This window comes from Myotis lucifugus, unplaced genomic scaffold (assembly GCF_000147115.1).
Source record: "Myotis lucifugus unplaced genomic scaffold, Myoluc2.0 scaffold_256, whole genome shotgun sequence".
NCBI lineage: Eukaryota > Metazoa > Chordata > Mammalia > Chiroptera > Vespertilionidae > Myotis > Myotis lucifugus.
In genome coordinates, this window is record NW_005871304.1 from 43,281 (window position 1) to 61,155 (window position 17,875).

The 17,875-nt window shown below is 41.1% G+C and overlaps 1 protein-coding gene across 3 annotated transcripts in view; it reads left to right on the forward strand.

The window, feature by feature from the left end:
• The window catches only part of IFT81 (intraflagellar transport 81), a 55,612-nt gene that overhangs the window by 22,421 nt on the left and 15,316 nt on the right, over positions 1 to 17,875 (forward strand). For all 3 annotated transcript variants that reach the window (XM_006099015.3, XM_023762688.1, XM_023762689.1), the window contains exons 12-14: positions 6,817 to 6,966; positions 9,436 to 9,564; positions 10,724 to 10,813. In XM_006099015.3, coding sequence (XP_006099077.1) covers positions 6,817 to 6,966; positions 9,436 to 9,564; positions 10,724 to 10,813 — 369 coding nt within the window. The remainder of the gene's footprint in view (positions 1 to 6,816; positions 6,967 to 9,435; positions 9,565 to 10,723; positions 10,814 to 17,875) is intronic.

Below are 17,875 nucleotides of genomic sequence, written 5' to 3' on the forward strand. Positions count from 1 at the left end.
CAGTCAACGCAGGTGCAGCAGCCCCCCCGCCTCCCATTGCCCCCTGGTCTCCCACAGAGGGAGCCACTGGTGGCAGTGGTGGTGGGGTTAGGGGGTGGTGTTGGCGAGTGGCAGGTGGCAGGCCGGCCAAGGCAGGTGTGAGCAGGGGCGGGGGGCCCTCAACCACCCTGCCAGTTGCCCCACAGATCAGCCCTGATTGCAGGCCAGGCCTAGGGACCCTACCTGTGCATGAATTTCGTGCTCCAGGCCTCTAGTAAATAAATAAATGCCTAGCCATAAACCTATATTTGCCATTTAATATGATAGCCTCCAGTCAGTTCTTTTGGTAAGTGATGAGATTTCTGCTTTCATAGGCAATCTGAGCTTGATGACTTGTTTCACTTACTGGAGAGCAAAAAATAGAACTTGTGCTTCTTGTAGTAGTGCTACATGGCTACCATTGTAATCACCCTGATCTCTCTATTAGCAAAGCAAACAAAAAGCAGCCCCAGTGATGCAGTGCCCCCTTCCCAGAGCTGTCATTCAAGTGATAAATGCATGCCTTTTGGGTCTGAACTTTTTTACAGCAACAAATGAACCTCTGGTTAAGGTTCTGTTGGCACTTCATGCATTGAAAGGTCTTTCCTGGTTTGTGGTGCATGGGTATAGAGTCCATTGTGTTTTCTCCCCTAACCGTTACAAGAGCTTAGCTGTTTTGCTGTCAATACCTACTTTAGAAAATGTGCTTATTCAGGTAATATTTATAAGAAGCTTTAAAAAGGCCCAATCAAGCCCGGCTGGCATGGCTCATTGGTTGTGTGTCAACCTATGAACCAGGAGGTCATGGTTTGATTCCCAGTCAGGGCATATGCCTGAGTTGCGGGCTCGATCCCCAGTGTGGGGTGTGCAGAGGCAGCCGATCAATGATTCCCTCTCATCATTGATGTTTCTGTCTCTCTCTCCTTCTACCTTCTCCTCTGAAATCAATAAAAAATATATATATATTTTTTAAAGGCCCAACCAATTCATTCTACAGCTACCAACTGCAATCCTAAAATCCTAGGGCTAAATTACAAAGATTATGAAATCTTTAAATACTTCAGAGAGAAGCACAATGAGGATAAGGGAATCCTGGCAAGATTTACTTCAGCTGTCAGATCCCGAAAAATCAGGAATCAAATTTTGACACTTGTAATTGAATCATCGCCCTTCCAAGTGAGCCAAGGCAAACCTGTGATATTTTTAGAACCTTTCAAATCACATTGTGCTCTTTAGAGTTCATAGCAGGACCTGAGGCCCTTAAAATTTTCTAAGAGTTGGAACAAAACAGAATCAAATAAATTAGGCTCCGTGCACTGTAATAGAAGTAACATATTACATATGCAATCTAGGTAATTCCACAATTTTAACCCCAAATTTGAAAAGTTTTCATAGAAATTAGTTTGTGAGATTTAACTGCTTAGACAGCAGTTGAAAACCCCATTGGAGATATGGTAGCAGCTGTGTGATGGTGACTTGATTTATAATAGAAGCATAGAGACCCTGGGTGGTATGATTGACTGTGTTTCACAGATGTTCCTGTGCCACAAGTTTCTATTAAACAATTTCTTACCAGAATGTATCATATTGCTTATTATAAACTCTCTCAAGAATTAGCAGTTAATTATCCACTACCATATGGAGGCAATTATATTGTTTATGCTTGGCTTGGTGAGATCTTTCTAATTTAAAGTTAAAAACGTCATACTAACAGGTTGGTAAAGGTTAACATAGTATTGGTATGTGTGTTTAGATATATGGCACTAGTTATGATGGGTGATTTGGAAAGACTGTCATTTTAGCAGAAAACAAAGGTTGCTGTGAAACATTTTTTTGCCTTAAAGCAAGTAGCAGCTCTGAGACCAGACTTTAGGAAATCCAAATGATTTATGACATGAAGTTGACATGAAAAGATAGTCTTTGCAGGTTTTCTGCAAGTCTGAATTTAGACAGAATACAAGACACTGACAAATGGGCAAAAAAATTGTGGCCGTTGGGTATAATCATGCTATTCTTGAACAGTTGCCATTATTTCTTTTTTTAAAAAATATATTTTATTGATTTTTTACAGAGGAAGGGAGAGGGATAGAGAGTTAGAAACATCGATGAGAGAGAATCATCAATCAGCTGCCTCCTACACACCCCCTACTGGGGATGTGCCCGCAACCAAGGTACATGCCCTTGACCGGAATCAACCGGGGACCCTTGAGTCCGCAGGCCGACGCTCTATCCACTGAGCCAAACCGGTTAGGGCAGTTGCCGTTATTTCATTACACACCTAACTTTCTTGGGCCTCGGGTTCTTGACCATATAAAGTAGTTATTATATGGTTGTCTTGTAAAGTCCTCGCAGCTAATTACTGTGGAAGTAGTTGTCCTGTAAGATATTGAGGTGGAAAGTTTGCAGCAGGAATAGAGATTCCTGTTTCTATATAAATATCCAGAATGATGTCTGGATCCAATAATACTTTTGCGCTCCAGATAAGTTTTAAAGGCATCTAAATGGTTACATACTTAGGGAAATAGGCTGCCTTGCCCATTTAAAAAGCTAGCCCAGATTTTGATCATTACTATGAAAGGTTCTAAAGTATATTAAATGGATAAGAGGAGGAAGAACATCTGTCAAATTTCGTTTTGATCACAAAGGAGCTGAGTCGGGTAAAATTGGTCCCAAAGCCAGAAGCTAGCACTATAAGGCGTTAATCTTATTGATTTCAGCATCTAAAATGATGGCTGCTCTTTCTTAAATGACAAATTTAGATTACAAATGTATATTGGTCCAAATGATTAGTAATAGCTGCTATAATGGGCCTTCCTGCTCAGTGACAAGCTTTATAGTTCAGTTAAATGACAAATTTGTCTGATTGACCTGTTACTGCTATAGTGCACTATAGAAAGCCTTTTCCTAAATATCCCAAGGAGTCATTGTAAATCCCTATAGATGTACAATGAACATGAGAAAAAAGTGAAATCCCCTAATAAAGAAATGGAAATTAAAAGTAAGATTATCTTTTACATATAAAATTGACAATTATAAAAAGTACCATAAATAGACTTTGAGGGGCAGAATGTGTCAAAACCCTATTTCCTTTTGACCATTTCTGGAAATATCCTGTAGAAATTATTAAGAATTTGTCTATCCCGGCTGGCATGGCTCAGTGGTTGAGTATTGACCTATGAACAGGAGGTCATGGTTCAATTCCTGGTCAGGGCAAATGCCCATGTTTCAGGCTCTATCCCCAGAGGAAGGTGTGCAGGAGGCAGCCAGTCAATGATTCTCTCTCATCATTGTTTCTCTCTTTCTTACTCTCCTTTCCTTTCTGAAATCAATAAAAAAAATATTTTAAATGTGTCTAAAGATTTATATTCAATATGTTCATCATCATTTTATTTTTATAATTTGAGAATTCAGAAATAATCTGAAATCCAAATGATAGAAGTACTAAAAAACAAAATTGAGCTCTCTGCTTCCTGTCGCTGCGTCGGCAAGGTGGGGGAGCTGAGCTAGCTCAAATAAAGACTCTTATGCTTTTGCATCGGACTGGCTGGCTCCCTGATGTGGTTTCTTGGGGATCCTGAAATCTGGGCATAACATTTGGGGGCTCGTCCGGGATTCCCAAGACCATGTAGGGACCCTCAATCCGTAGAGTCTGACTGGCCGCGGTTTGAATGTATGTTAGCTGTCCTGGAAGGGAACTATGTGGGGTGACCCCTAAAAGTAAAAAATGGCTAGCTGCCAAGAGGGCAGGTGCCCAAATGGGCAGGAAAGGGTGCCCATCAGGTTTTGGTCTCTGTTGAAATACAGTTGGCAGCCTGTGTACTGCTTGCAGGCCTTGGTGACCATGCCCATGTCAGGGGTAGTAAGCTGGAAAAGGCCTGTTTAGAATAGAAGGTCTGAGGCATGGTTATGCATAGAAAGAAAGTTTAATGCCAACAATTACTGTTTTGTTAAAAGGAATTGGCAAGGAAAATCAGAAAATCTTAAAGTAGATCAATATGTTTTTCTCCTTATGTAATTCCTCCGAAATTTGGCAATGCTAAATAAGTCATAGCAATACATTTCTTTGCATAGATTCGATAAGACCGGTTCCTAATAGTGGTTTTATTAACGGAAAACTTTGACTGGAGTATCATGTTTTAAAGAGCCCTGTCTGAGCTCTAAAGACTTGAAGCCAGTAAGAATGCCACGAAGAAAGCCTGGTATCCTGCTTGGAAGCCCTGAAGATGGCTGGCGCTGGAGCGTCAGGCCGATGCCCTACCATCACTGGCGGTTGGTCAGAGTAGAAGGGGAGCAGTAAAGATGCCTCTGCATCCCTGCGGAACCCCCACACACTCGGGGCCGCAACAAGTAGGAGGGCTACTGAGATGGGCCTTAAAGCCTAGAGCGAGGGCTCTACAGGTGAGGGATTCACCTAACTCAGCAGATACTGCAGGCGGGCCTGATGGCAGCTGGGTGGCGTGGCTTCCTGGCCCTACGGGGCACATTAAGATTCAACCATGAGATTCCAGCAAAGGTAGTCAGTTACCATTCTTGTTGTATTTATGCAAACATCAGGACAGTAGATAAATTAATCTTGATTTGGCTTTTTAATAGCCATGGAGGAATTTTAAGAAGAAAAATTCTATTTCAATAGAAGTTGTTAAAGCTAAAATGGTTTCTTTCCCTTCCACCAGACCATTTGTTAAGATATGCCCAGTACGGGCCTCTAGCAACGGTGGAATAGAAATGCAGTCCGTCTCATGATTGAGCCGGAAGTTCCAAGACAAAGGGGGGAATGAAAGGGCGAGGGCTAGGCCCTCCATCTTGCCCCAGGGTAAGGGCTATGCCCTCCATCTTACCTTGGCCACGTGCTTGGCAAGGAGCTTCTTCCCGGAAGTCTAAGACTCTGCTAGCCACACCCAGGAACAAGACACCGACTTGCGCCTGGCCAATCGGCAGAGCACAGTCCTTTCTCCTCCCCTTACTCCAACCCCCTATAAAACCTGTCTCCATACAGAGTTTGCTCTCTCTCTGCTTCCTGTCGCTGCGTCGGCAAGGTGGGGGAGCTGAGCTAGCTCGAATAAAGACTCTTATGCTTTTGCATCGGAAAAAAAATAAATAAATAAAAGACAAAATTGAACTGAGTACATTTTAAAAATCTTACTGGCTTTATTCATCTCTGAATGAATCAGGCAGCATCCCATTTAGTCAGAGAGGAGCTCTAAGGAGCTGTACAAAATGGAAGACTTCTATAGACAGAAGGGAGCTGGCCAGGCAAAAAGGGGATTGGTTGTGGCACGGTCACCTTCCTTTAGGGGACAGCAGGGGTCTGTCAGGCAGACTACCTTATTAGTGGTGACCAGGTAATTCCTGGTGGACTGGTTTAAGATTCCATTCCTGGGAGAGGCCGCAACTGTAATTAATTTAGGTATTAAGTCTTGGTTTGGTGACAGTGACTTGTGTTTTCTCTCTCTCTTTTTAAAAAAAATTTTTTTAATTGATTTCAGAGAGGAAGGGAGAGGGAGAGAGAGGTAGAAACATCAGTAGCGAAAGAGAATCATTGATCGGCTGCCTTCTGCACGTCCTCTACTGGGGATCAAGCCCACAACCCGGACGTGTGCCCTGACCGGGAATCAAACCTTGAGCTCCTGGTTCATAGGTCAACCACTGAACCACACCGGCTGGGCTGTTTTCTCTTTTTTAACAGAATAAACTTGCAATGGAAGAAACATTGATAATGCGTTTCTTTCCCCTAGTTCCTTGGGGTAGTAGAGCCCTCAGAGTGCTTTGATGGCCACCTGTTGTTTAATTGAATGGAACCATGATTAATCTGACCCCAACTCCCTTCCCTTAAGTAGTTTGTCCAATGAACGTCAAGTAACAACCAATCAGCAGAGAGCACATTGAGTAATTGGTGGGTTTGTTCTTTCACCAAAAACATTTATAGCTTTTAAAAATAGTTCTGGAGCACAGCAAGATAGAGAAGGGAAAATTGGCCTAGATAATACAGAGGATAGCAGATGAATAGGGTTGATTTCATTTTGGGCACTTTGCCCAGGACACTTTTAATAGAACATATTATAGTTACTCTAGGGATTCTGAGTCTGTGGTTATGTCAGGCTTACACATTTATTCTTTAAAAGGAAAAATTGCAAGTTAATAGACTCTAGGTATATTGGTATGACTTAAAATTTTAAAACCATTACTATAATCCAGCCATTGATAATTTGCTGTGTGGGCTGAATTTCTTAATATTAAAACCAACTTAATCATGGATAGAAAATTATTTTGAACTTCCTTCCTCTAAAACACAATGTGTTCTGTATTTCTTTTAAAGTTTAAATCAACTTTAGAACGATGTCTAAACTAGGGATTAAAAGTTATTTTTATGTGAAGAATTTTTAATCTTACTATTTTTAAGGGCATTTTTTAAATACACAGGAACGAATCAAGTCTTTAAGGGGAAACAAAGTACCTAAATATGAGAAATGTTATACTTCTTATTTTACTACCTTACAAATTTAGAATTACTGACCTTAGATTTAGCTGTATAACTTAAAAGGAAAAATACTGACAGTAATAGAGTTTTACATAAGGATTTACACCATTTAGATGGATCCAAAAAATTAAAACATACACAAAGTATGTTGAATCAGGCAGTTAGTCTTCTTCAGTTTTCTAATAAAACTAAGTTATTATTATATACTTGGGACATGTGTTAGACAGTAGAAAATAAAATGTTTCTTAAACATTGAGAGAATATGTAATATTTAGCAACTACTTTTCTACTCATTAAACTAATATTGTATTCTCTTACAGTTCAAGCGATATGTCAGTAAACTTAGAAGCAAGAGTACTGTTTTCAAAAAGAAGCATCAGATAATAGCTGAATTTAAAGCTGAGTTCGGTCTCTTGCAGAGGACGGAAGAACTCCTTAAACAACGTCTTGAAAATATTCAGCATCAACTGGTAATACAGTATTATCTTGGGGTGCTAAAATTACAAATGTCAGGAGGTTTATGGGTTATAGCTCTGGGGTTTTTAATAGAAAAATCATACAATTATTGTTTTTTTCTGATTAATTACAGAGATGTTATATAAGCTGATTCATTTATGTTTAATGTAGCAGGAAGCAGTCTTTTTTTTTTACCCCTCCCCCCAGGAAGCACTCTTATGCTTGCTGACTTTGGGGTAATTAATAGCCTTATGATGTCCTACAATATAATAACCCTTTTCTTTGCCTGTTGGTCCACCGGCATGAGGAGCCCAAGTGACAACATGGTAGCCAGAGCATTAAGTGTAGAGGGTCCCTTCATGTGCCTTCCAGTAGAAGCACGCCCAGCTCTGGAAACCAGAGAAGGAAAGTTAATTCCTTAAGTGGATAAGTGGGAAACCCAGTGAGTGATAACCCTCATACTTTCGAGACCCATGTATTCAGTCTGTTTGGAACACAGCTCCTGAAGACTAGAACTCATCCTCACAGGCCACCAGTTCCAATCTGGCCACTTAGCTGTCCCTTCACGAGGTCCTTCCTCTGTTCTGTCAGGTCATTTGCTCTCTGGATGGGGTGGTGTGTGGTACAGTGACTGAATCCCAAGGTCATGTGCCCACCACCACACCTCCTTTACCATAAAGTAGGTCTCTTGGTTTGAGGTGATATATGTGGGAATCTACATCAGTAGACCAGATACTCTGAGCCCTTGGATAGTGGTGTGGGCTGGAACATTGTTGGCAAGAAAGCAAAACCTTACCCAGAATATGGGTAGTGCCAGTCAGGATGAAATGTCTTTTCAGAGCAGGAAGGATCTGATGTTATCATATTGCCACTAAGTAGATGATTGGTTTCCTCAAGGGATGATTCCATACCCTTGAGGAGACCAATTGATCTCTGTTGCTGCCAGGTCAGATGTGTGGCAATGGCTAGATGGGCATTAGTCAGAGAGAGCCCATGCTATTTTGCCCATGTGTAGTCTCCATCTTTGCCAACATAGCCATTCTGTTCATGAGGCCATTATCCAAGCACTGGGTGGTCATTGACAGAGGCTGGCTGACACTAGAAGGTGGCGGGTTCAATTCCTGGTCAGGGTGAGTATGGAAAACAACTGATTGATGTTTCTCTCGCTCGCTCTCTCCCTTCCTTCCTCTCTCTAAGATTAATTTTTTTTAATTACTTTATCTGAACCCTCCAACAAGCCTCTCATGTCATTTAAAATAAGTCCAAGTTCTTTCCTTGGCCTAAAAATAAGGTAATAATATAATTTATCATCTAAACTAGGACACTTTTGAGAATGCAAAGGACAACAGACATAGACTGAGACTGTCCCAGCAAACCAGCTGAGTCCTCTATGATCCCTCCCCACCCCACTGGATTCTCACTCTATTTTCAGCTGCACCAGTCTCCCAGCTATTTTGTGAACAAGCCAGGCATGTTCCTGCCTCATGTCTTGTGCACTTGCTGGTCTCCCAGGTGTCTACATGGCTTGCTCCCCCACTTCCTTCAGGGCGTTCTCAGATGTCATCTCAGGAAGACCTATAACCACCTTTTACTTAAGATTTCAACCCCACTCTCACCTCACACTGTGTTTTACTTGTTTACATGTTACTTGTTTACTCTCACTAGAAAAGTAAGCTCTGTGAGCGAGGGGATTTTTCCCCGTTTTGTTGACTGCCGAGAACTGTGCTTGGCACATTTGGGCATATAACAAATATTGGATGAGTAAGCAAAAGTAAATACAATTGGATCACTTGAGAATTCACTCATTCACCAAATATTTATTGAATATGTCCTGTTTTATATTCTATGCAGAGTACATAGCACTATTTTAAAGTCTAAAATTAGAATTGATTTCTATGTACCTGAAGATAGTAAAATTTAGTGTGAGTTTATAACATATAAAGAGATGCTATTATTGTTGAAGTCAATAAAGATTGTCCTTTAGGATTCTAAGCTAATTTATTTCTTTTTTTTTTCTTTTTTTTTTTAGATATATTTTATTGATTTTTTTACAGAGAGGAAGGGAGAGGGATAGAGAGTTAGAAACATCCTGCACACCCCCCACCGGGGATGTGCCCGCAACCAAGGCACATTCCCTTGACCGGAATCGAACCCGAGTCCGCAGGCCGACGCTCCATCCACTGAGCCAAACCGGCTACGGCTAAGCTAATTTATTTCATTTACAACTCTAATATTATAGATTAAATACGTATACTTCTTATGGAGTCATTGAGGTTTTGACACCAAATTTGTGGCCCCATTTTTAAAAAATATATCTTTATTGATTTCAGAAAGAAAGGGAGAGGGAGAGAGAGATAGAAACATCAATAATGAGGGAGAATGATTGATGGCTGCCTCCTGCACAATTGGGGATTGAGCCCCCAACACTGGCATATTGAACCTCCTGGTTCATAGGTTGACCTCTATTTATTCTTTACTTTTAGCAAACCATTGAGGAGAAAAAGGGTATATCTGGATATAGTTACACCCAGGAAGAGCTGGAGAGAGTGTCTGCACTGAAGAGTGAGGTTGACGAAATGAAAGGACGGACCCTGGATGACATGTCTGAAATGGTGATTACACATTTTTAGTGGTTTTTTACTGGGTATAGAAGGCAGATATTTTTGTTTGTCCAGTTTTTAGTGAAACTTCAGATTTTCCTTTCTGCATATTGTTTATATTTTTATCTGTATCAGTCTCTTGAATTTTTGCATTCTAGTAAGGTTCTTCAACTTACAACAGTTCATGTGTTTTGTGGTTTCTGAAGTGTGTGAAAGTTATACAACATTAAGGAAATAGTTAAGATTTTAAAAAAAGTTTTCCCAACATACCACCCTAACTAATAAAATTATTTCATTTTTGGGTGTGTCCTTAGTATCTTTCCATATTTAGAGCTGTCGTTTAGCCAGAACGTACTGATACAGCCTCGTGAGGCATTAGAACGTTTAACTCTTTCCTTACTTATTGGTGAATAGCTGCTGCCCCAAACTCTCAGCCTGTCTTATCCACATTGGCTGCTCGCCCAGAACCCCAGCATCTCACCACAATCTGACTCTGTGGACTGAAGGGTCCCAAGTTTGATTCTGGTAAAAGGGCACATACCTCAGTTGCAGGCCTAATCCCTGGCCCCGGTCAAGGTACATGTAAGAGGCAACCAATTGATGTGTCTCTCTCATATCGATGTTTCTTTCTCTGTCTCTTTTTCTCCCTTCCACTCTCTAAAAATCAATTAAAAAAAATATCCTCGAGTGAGGATTAACAACAAAAAAAGATTAACATTGAGCACCTGTAGAGGCCTGCAAGACTGCCTTCATCTCTATAGCTGGTGTCCATTGTGATTGATTATTACTTATGCCATTTGGGTTATTAAGTATCTTGAATATCACTTCATTTATGTTTATGTATATTTTATATAACCTACGTAATTACATATTGTTTTACATAACAACATGATTGTAGTTGTAGATAGGCAACTTGTAGTTTATTTTAGTCATTACTTGTTAGATTATAAATATTTTGCCATATTGGTTTGCAGTGTTAATAATTGACATTTTGAATAGTTCAGTGCTATTCCATCTTACCGAGGAATCAAGATTTACTAAATCACTTTCCTATTGTTTGGCATTGAAGTACTTTATAGTTTTTTTACTCATATATAACACTTTATGCATGTAGTATTTTTGTTCTTTTGAATTCTTTTTTTAGATGTCATGTATTTTTTTTAAATGACAGGTAAGAAAACTGAATTCACTGGTATCTGAAAAGAAGTCAGCTCTAGCCCCAGTTATAAAAGAGCTACGACAACTGCGTCAAAAATGTCAAGTAGGTGAATTTGATATTGTGATACTTTTACTATTTTATCTGGTTGAGATATAGTCATTAGAATCCTGAATATTTTACTTGGGTCATTTATAGGAAACACATTATTGTTATTATTACTATTATTATTATTATATTGATATGATTCTGCAAAAGAGAAGAAGAATGTGACCTGAAAAGGTTTCTCTTTAATTTATGCTACTTGGTTTGTCATAAATTTTGGGGGGAAGGAGAGAAGGAGAAGAAGGAGTTTAAGCTAAAACCACAAGTGCAGCCAGTTGAGCTTTTTGCTTTAAATCTTATGAGAGCTATAAATATGAAGTCACATTCTTCTGTGGTCAGGTAGAAGCTGAAAGTCTGCTGACAAGTGGTGACAAGTTAACTTAAATAAATGAACTTACTTTGCTGGGGGGCAAACTCTGATAGTGTATGATAAGTGAGGAAATGCCATTACTTGGGAGCTAATTCTAACCACTACTTTAAAAAATAAACTATTAGGAGGTAAATGTCCCTCACAAAGCCAGGTCAGGTGGCCTCCACCATTCAACATGAGCGGCAGTTCATACCCTCCATGTAGTAATTTTAGGTTTGAATGTGGGCCTGTATTGCATGTGCCTAAATTGGAACCATAAAACTCTTAGCGAGTGCCATCAGAATCAGAGAAGCAAAATAAAAAATCACACAGATTTGGCCCTAGTCAATTCGGCCTGCAGACTGAAGGATCCTGGGTTCGATTAGGGCCAAGGGCACATGGCCGGGTTGTGGGCTCAACCCCTAGTAGGGGGTGTGAGGGAGGCAGCTGATCAGTGATTCTCTCTCATCATTGATGCTTCTATCTTTCTCCCTCTCCCTTCCTCTCTGAAATCAATAAAGAAATATATTTTTTAAAAAGAAAAGAAAAAATCACACAGATTTGGAAGTCAGATAGACATCATTTCCTCTTTATGAAATTACTAGAGAGCCTGAGACAGGTTTAGTGACCTATCCAACTAGAGGAGGAGGAAGTGGGAGAGTTGGGGCTTGACTCTGGCATCTACATCATCTTATTTCAAAACACTTGCTTGTTCTATTACACACTGCTGCCATAACAAAAGGAATGGAAGCGACAGGTCTCTGTTCTCTGGAGTTGATGCTCTAATAGGTGAGATGGGACAAATACCATCTAATTTGATAATAATATAAAACACTTAATCACATCATATATTTAACTGATTAAATAAAATAGTACATATAAGGCACTTTGCAACAATGACGAATCCATAAGAACTTTAAAAAAACTATCATTATAATTATTAAAAATAGTTTAAAAAGATGGAATATTATTCCTTTTCAACCTAATTGTTTTCTAAGTAAAACCATATACTAGATCTTAAATGCTATAAAGTCCTTTATTATTTTATACTAGAAGCCTGGTGCATGAAATTCGTGCATGGGGGGGGCGGGAATAGAAGGGGGGGTCCTTCAGCCCAGTCTGTGTTCTCTTGCAATCTGGGGATGTCGGGCCTAAACTGGCAGTCGGACATCCCTCTCGAAATCTGGGATGCTGCATGCACCAGTGACCATACTTTTCATACAGGTGAAAGGCATCTTGCTGTTGTATGGGCAGCTACATTTTTTGCCCTGTTATGAAAAGTAGTACATAACATGATCCTGCTGAGGCAGTAGTACCATTTTCCCCATCTTATGGGTGGAAAAACTGAAGCAGAGAGAAGTTAAATAATTGGCTTTGTCACACAGTTATATCTGTCAGAATCAGGGCTGACCACAAGATGTGCAAGCCAGAGTCCATGCATGTCATCGCTGCATCATCCTGTTTTTTCAGTGTTAGAGTAGCCTTGCTAGGTTTAATTTCTAAATCTAAGAGACTGTTCCCAATATATAGGGTCGGGTCCCTAAGCCTGGCCGATAATCAGAGTCATCTGTGGGGTGACTGGCAGGCGGGGCAATCGGGGAGCCCCCACTGGCACCCACCTTGGCTGGCGGCCTGGCATTGCCCGCTGACTGGTGCCCCACCCCCCAATGGCCGCTGCCAGTTGCCTCCCTCTCGGGAGGCAGATGAGCAACGCAGGAGCAACCAGGAGCAGCTCCTGTATTGAGCGTCTGTTCCCTGGTGGTCAGTGAGTGTCATAGCGACTGGTCGATCCACCGTTTAGTCGATTTGCATATTAGGGTTTTATTATATAGGATAAGGTAACCAAAACCTGAAATTCATTTTCATATGATTTAACTAAATTTCTCTGTATGTAAAGGACTACCTGCCTCTCCTATTATAAAGAAATGTAGCTATCTCACCACCATCCCTGAATAATACATCCCTCCATATTTGTCAAGTCAGAGAGGTGCCTAAGTCATCTGAGCATTTTTATCTCTGTCTTTTGCCATGTTAAAAAGCCAAATACTGTATTTTTTCTTTTCTTTTTAAAGATATTGTTACTGATTTCAGAGAGGAAGGGAGAGGGAGACAGAGATAGAAACATCAATGATGAGAGAGAATCATTGATTGGTTGCCTCCTACATGCCCTCCACTGGGGATCAAGCCTGCAACTCAAGCATGTGCCCTTGACTGGAATCGAACTTGGGACCCTTCATTCCACAGGCCGACACTCTATCCACTAAGCCAAACCGGCTAGGGCTGTATTTTTTCATTTATATGAGTTATCTAAAGTCCCATTTGTATAGATTTAGTTCTGTTTGCTCTGATTGAATTTGTGCTTTTTGTTTTCCATTAACTCTGGAAAAATTCTACATACATAATATCTTCAAACATTCTTTACCTTGTCGGTCTTGCCTTCTCCAGCAATTCATACTAGATCAGTGGTTCTCAACCTTGGCTGCACATTAGAATCACCTGGGAATCTTTTTAAAATCCTGATTTCTGGGCCTCATCTGCCGGAAATTCTGTTTCTTTGTTACTAATGTTGTGGCCCCACCCCATAACAAAGAAACAGAATTTCCGGAGGGGGAGGCCCAGAAATCAGAATTTTAAAAAGATTCCCAGGTGATTCTAATGTGCAGCCAAGTTGAGAACCACTGTACTAGATCAGTGGTCAGTAAACTCATTAGTCAACAGGGCCAAATATCAACAGTCCCAACGATTGAAATTTCTTTTGAGAGCCAAATTTTTTAAACTTAAACTATATAAGTAGATACATTGTTATTAACTTAATTAGGGTACTCCTACCCATGGTCATCAAACTGTGGCTCACGAGCCACATTCGGCTCTTTGGCCCCTTGAGTGTGGCTCTTCCTAAGCCATAGGAGTACCCTAATTAAGTTAATAACAGTGTACCTACCTATATAGTTTAAGTTTAAAAAATTTGGCTCTCAAAAGAAATTTCAGTCGTTTTACTGTTGATATTTGGCTCTGTTGACTAATGAGTTTGCTGACCACTGCCTAAGGCTTAGGAAGAGCCACACTCGCGAGCCACAGTTTGACGACCACTGTACTAGATGAATGTTAGACACATGCTATGCTCTATTGCTTAACCCCACTTTCATATTTTATCTTTTTGTCTATGATGAATTTTGGATAATTTCTTCAGCGCTATTTACTAGTTCAGTCTTTTATTTCCTGAGCTGGGTCTAATCTTATGTTTATGCCACTTCTTAGTTTTTCATGTCAGTGACAGTTATGTTCATTTTTGTCTTATTTTTGCTCACTGTCCCTTTTTAATCTTTTGTTTTCAGTTCCTCCTTTATTTATTTTAAACATACTAAGTAGGCATATTTCTGATATTCTGAGTTTTTGGAGGTGTAGCCCTGCTGTTTTGTATATCTTCTGATTCTCACGCATAATGGATTGATTGTTTCCCTGTATGTTTATACTTTGGGATTGTGAGCTTCTCTTGAGGTTTTGTCTCTTTTTTTTTTTATCTTTATTGTTGAGATTATTACAGATGTCCTTCTTTCTTCCCCCCATAGCTCCCCTCCACCCAGTTCCCACCCCACCCCAGGCCCTCGCCACCCTATTGTCTGTGTCCATAGGTAATGCATACATGCATATAAGATCTTTGTCTAATCTCTTCCTGCACCCGCCCACCCCCTCTTCCCTCTGAGAATCGTCTGTCTGTTACATTTCCATGCCCCTGTTTCTATTCCATTCACGAGTTTATTCTGTTCATCAAATTTTTATTCATTTGATTTTTAGATTCACTTGTTGATAGATATGTATTTGGTGTCACTTTGTTCATAATTTTTATTTTTACCTTTATCTTCCTCTTCCTCTTCTTAAAGAATACCCTTCTCATATAATACTGGTTTGGTGGTGATGAACTCCTTTAGCTTTTTATTGTCTGTGAAGCTCTTTATCTGACCTTCAATTCTAAATGATAGCTTTGCTGGATAGAGTAATCTTGGTTGTAGGTTCTTGCTATTCATCACTTTGAATATTTCTTGCCACTCCCTTCTGGCCTGCATAGTTTCTGTTGAGAAATCAGCTGACAGTTGTATGGGCACTCCCTTGTACATAACTAACTGTTTTTCTCTTGCTGCTTTTAAGATTCTCTCTTTGTCTTTTGCCCTTGGACCACCCAGCAGGAGCTACAGAGATATCTGCAGATTCCTCTTCTTTGTATCGGGTTTAGAAGTGTCCATGCAAGGTCCAGCTGTGAAGCAAGGCAGGCTGGTGCTGGTGTGGGCCTTGGGCCTTTTATTGATAGCTTAATTATGGTGTGCTTGGTGTGGTCCTTTTTGGATTCCTCCTGTTTGGGGTTCTTTGTGCTTCCTGGACTTGTAAGTCTATTTCTTTCACCAGGTAGGGGAGGTTTTCTGTCATCATTTCTTCAAATAGGCTTTCAGTATCTTGCTCTTTCTCTTCATCTGGCACCCCCATAATTCAGATGTTGGTATGCTTGAAGTTGTCCCAGAGGCTCCTTACACTATCTTCATATTTTTGGATTCTTTTTTCTTTTTGCTCTTCTGGTTGGATGTTTTTTGCTTCCTCATATTTCAAATCGTTGACTTGATTCTTGGGATCCTCTAGTCTACTGTTGAATCCCTGTATATTATTCTTTATTTCAGTCAGTGTATGCCTAATTTCTGACTGGTCCTTTTCCATTTTTTGGCATTCTCACTAAGATCCTTGAAGGTCTCACTAAGTTCCTCAGAGGTTTCTAGAAGATTCTTGAGTAACCTTATAACTGTGGTTTTGAACTCTATATCCAGTAGTTTGCTTTCTGCCATTTCTTTTATTTGTGACATGTTTTTTTGTCTCTGCATTTTGGCTTCTTCCCTGTGTTTGTTTCTATGTATTGGGTAACTGCTAAGTCTCCTTGAGTTGATAGAGTGGCCTTGTGTAATAGGTATCCTATAGGGCCCAGTGGTTCAGCCTCCCCAATCACCTGAGGTGGACATTCTTGGTGCACCCCTTTGTGGCCTGTGTGCACAGTCTTCTTGTAGTTGAGCCTTGATTGCTGTTGGTGTCACTGGGAGGAATTGACCTCCAGGCCAATTGGCTGTGGGGACCAGCAGCAACTACAGTGGGAGAACTGCTGTGCAAGAGACAACCTTATGGAGCAGGACTTGCTTCAGTGGGGCTTTGGTGCTCACTGAGTCTGCCCCTTGAGTGTATCATTTATGGATGTGAAGAGTTGTAATCTGGTATGATCTCACACTGACCACTGGGTACACTGGCTCTTGGGTCTCCAGGGAGGTGCAAAGTCAGCCACTGCCTAGGACCACCCAGCAGGAGCTACAGAGAGAGTTACAGATTCCTCTTCTTTGTATCGGGTTTAGAAGTGTCCATGCAAGGCCCAGCTGTGAAGCAAGGCAGGCTGGTGCAGGCCTTGGGCCTCTTATTGATAGCTTTGGGGCTCCCTGACCGAACTGCAGCTAGTTTGACAGGTTTTAGGCCATTCATATGCAAAAGCCACTGCACACAGTCTAGATGGGGTTGTAAATTGGGTGGGGTGGGGCCTCAGGGAATTTCCAGGGCGGAGCAAACAGAAATGGCTGCTAGTCAGCCCTGTACCAGGGAGGTCCCAGCAGGGGACCAGTGACCGCTGTGAGCACCTCCGTCTGGAAGAAAGTCACCCCCAAATTCCTGCCCCGATGCCAGACAGTCCAGTTTCTCCCCATATATGTCTGGGTCCCCCAGAGCCTCGCCCAGCACTGGAGCTCAGAGGAAGTGGGAGCTTGTAAATTCAGTTCACAGTGCCAGCCTTTTAAGAGGAGCAGCTGGGTCTCCAGCAGCCTCTGTGTCACTCAGTCCCAATCCACACTGGTTTGGACTTCTTTTCCTAGCTCTGGAACCCTGGGCTGGGGTCTGATGTGAGGCTGAGACCCCTCGCTCCTCTGGGCAGTCTCCGCAGAGGCGATCTCCCTCCCGATTAAAAAAGTGGCACACCCCTCTGCACTTCCGCATCTCCTGCCAGTCTCAATGTGCTTTCTTCTTTATCTCTCTAGTTGTAGTACTTCCACTCAGCCAGCTTTCCCGTGGTTCTGGATAACAGTTGTTCTGTATTTTAGTTGTAATTTTGACGTGGTTGTGGGAGGCAGCAAGTGCAGGCATTTACCTATGCTGCCATCTTGTTTCCTCCTCGATGTTTTGTCTCTTGAATCCTGGCAGCTGGGATGAAGGGTGTGTCCCTCAGACTGGTTTTGCGGTTGTTCTGCCAGGTGTTTTAGGAGGATCACAGACTGGGAGTTAATTTCGAGTTAATGTCTCAGCATGTGAGTTCTTAGACCAGTGATGGCGAACCTTTTGAGCTAGGCGTGTCAGCATTTTGAAAAACCCTAACTTAACTCTGGTGCCGTGTCACATATAGAAATTTTTTAATATTTGCAACCATAGTAAAACAAAGACTTATATTTTTGATATTTATTTTATATATTTAAATGCCATTTAACAAAGAAAAATCAACCAAAAAAATGAGTTTGCGTGTCACCTCTGACACGCATGTCATAGGTTCGCCATCACTGTCTTAGACCATGCAGGTAGGGTCAATTCAAACCCCACACCTGCCTGGCCTTTTCCCATCTACTTCTGCAGCAGCACAGCCGCATTTACTGATCAGCAGACTCACAGACAAAACAAAGGCTTTCATCTACTAAAGTATCTTCATCTCA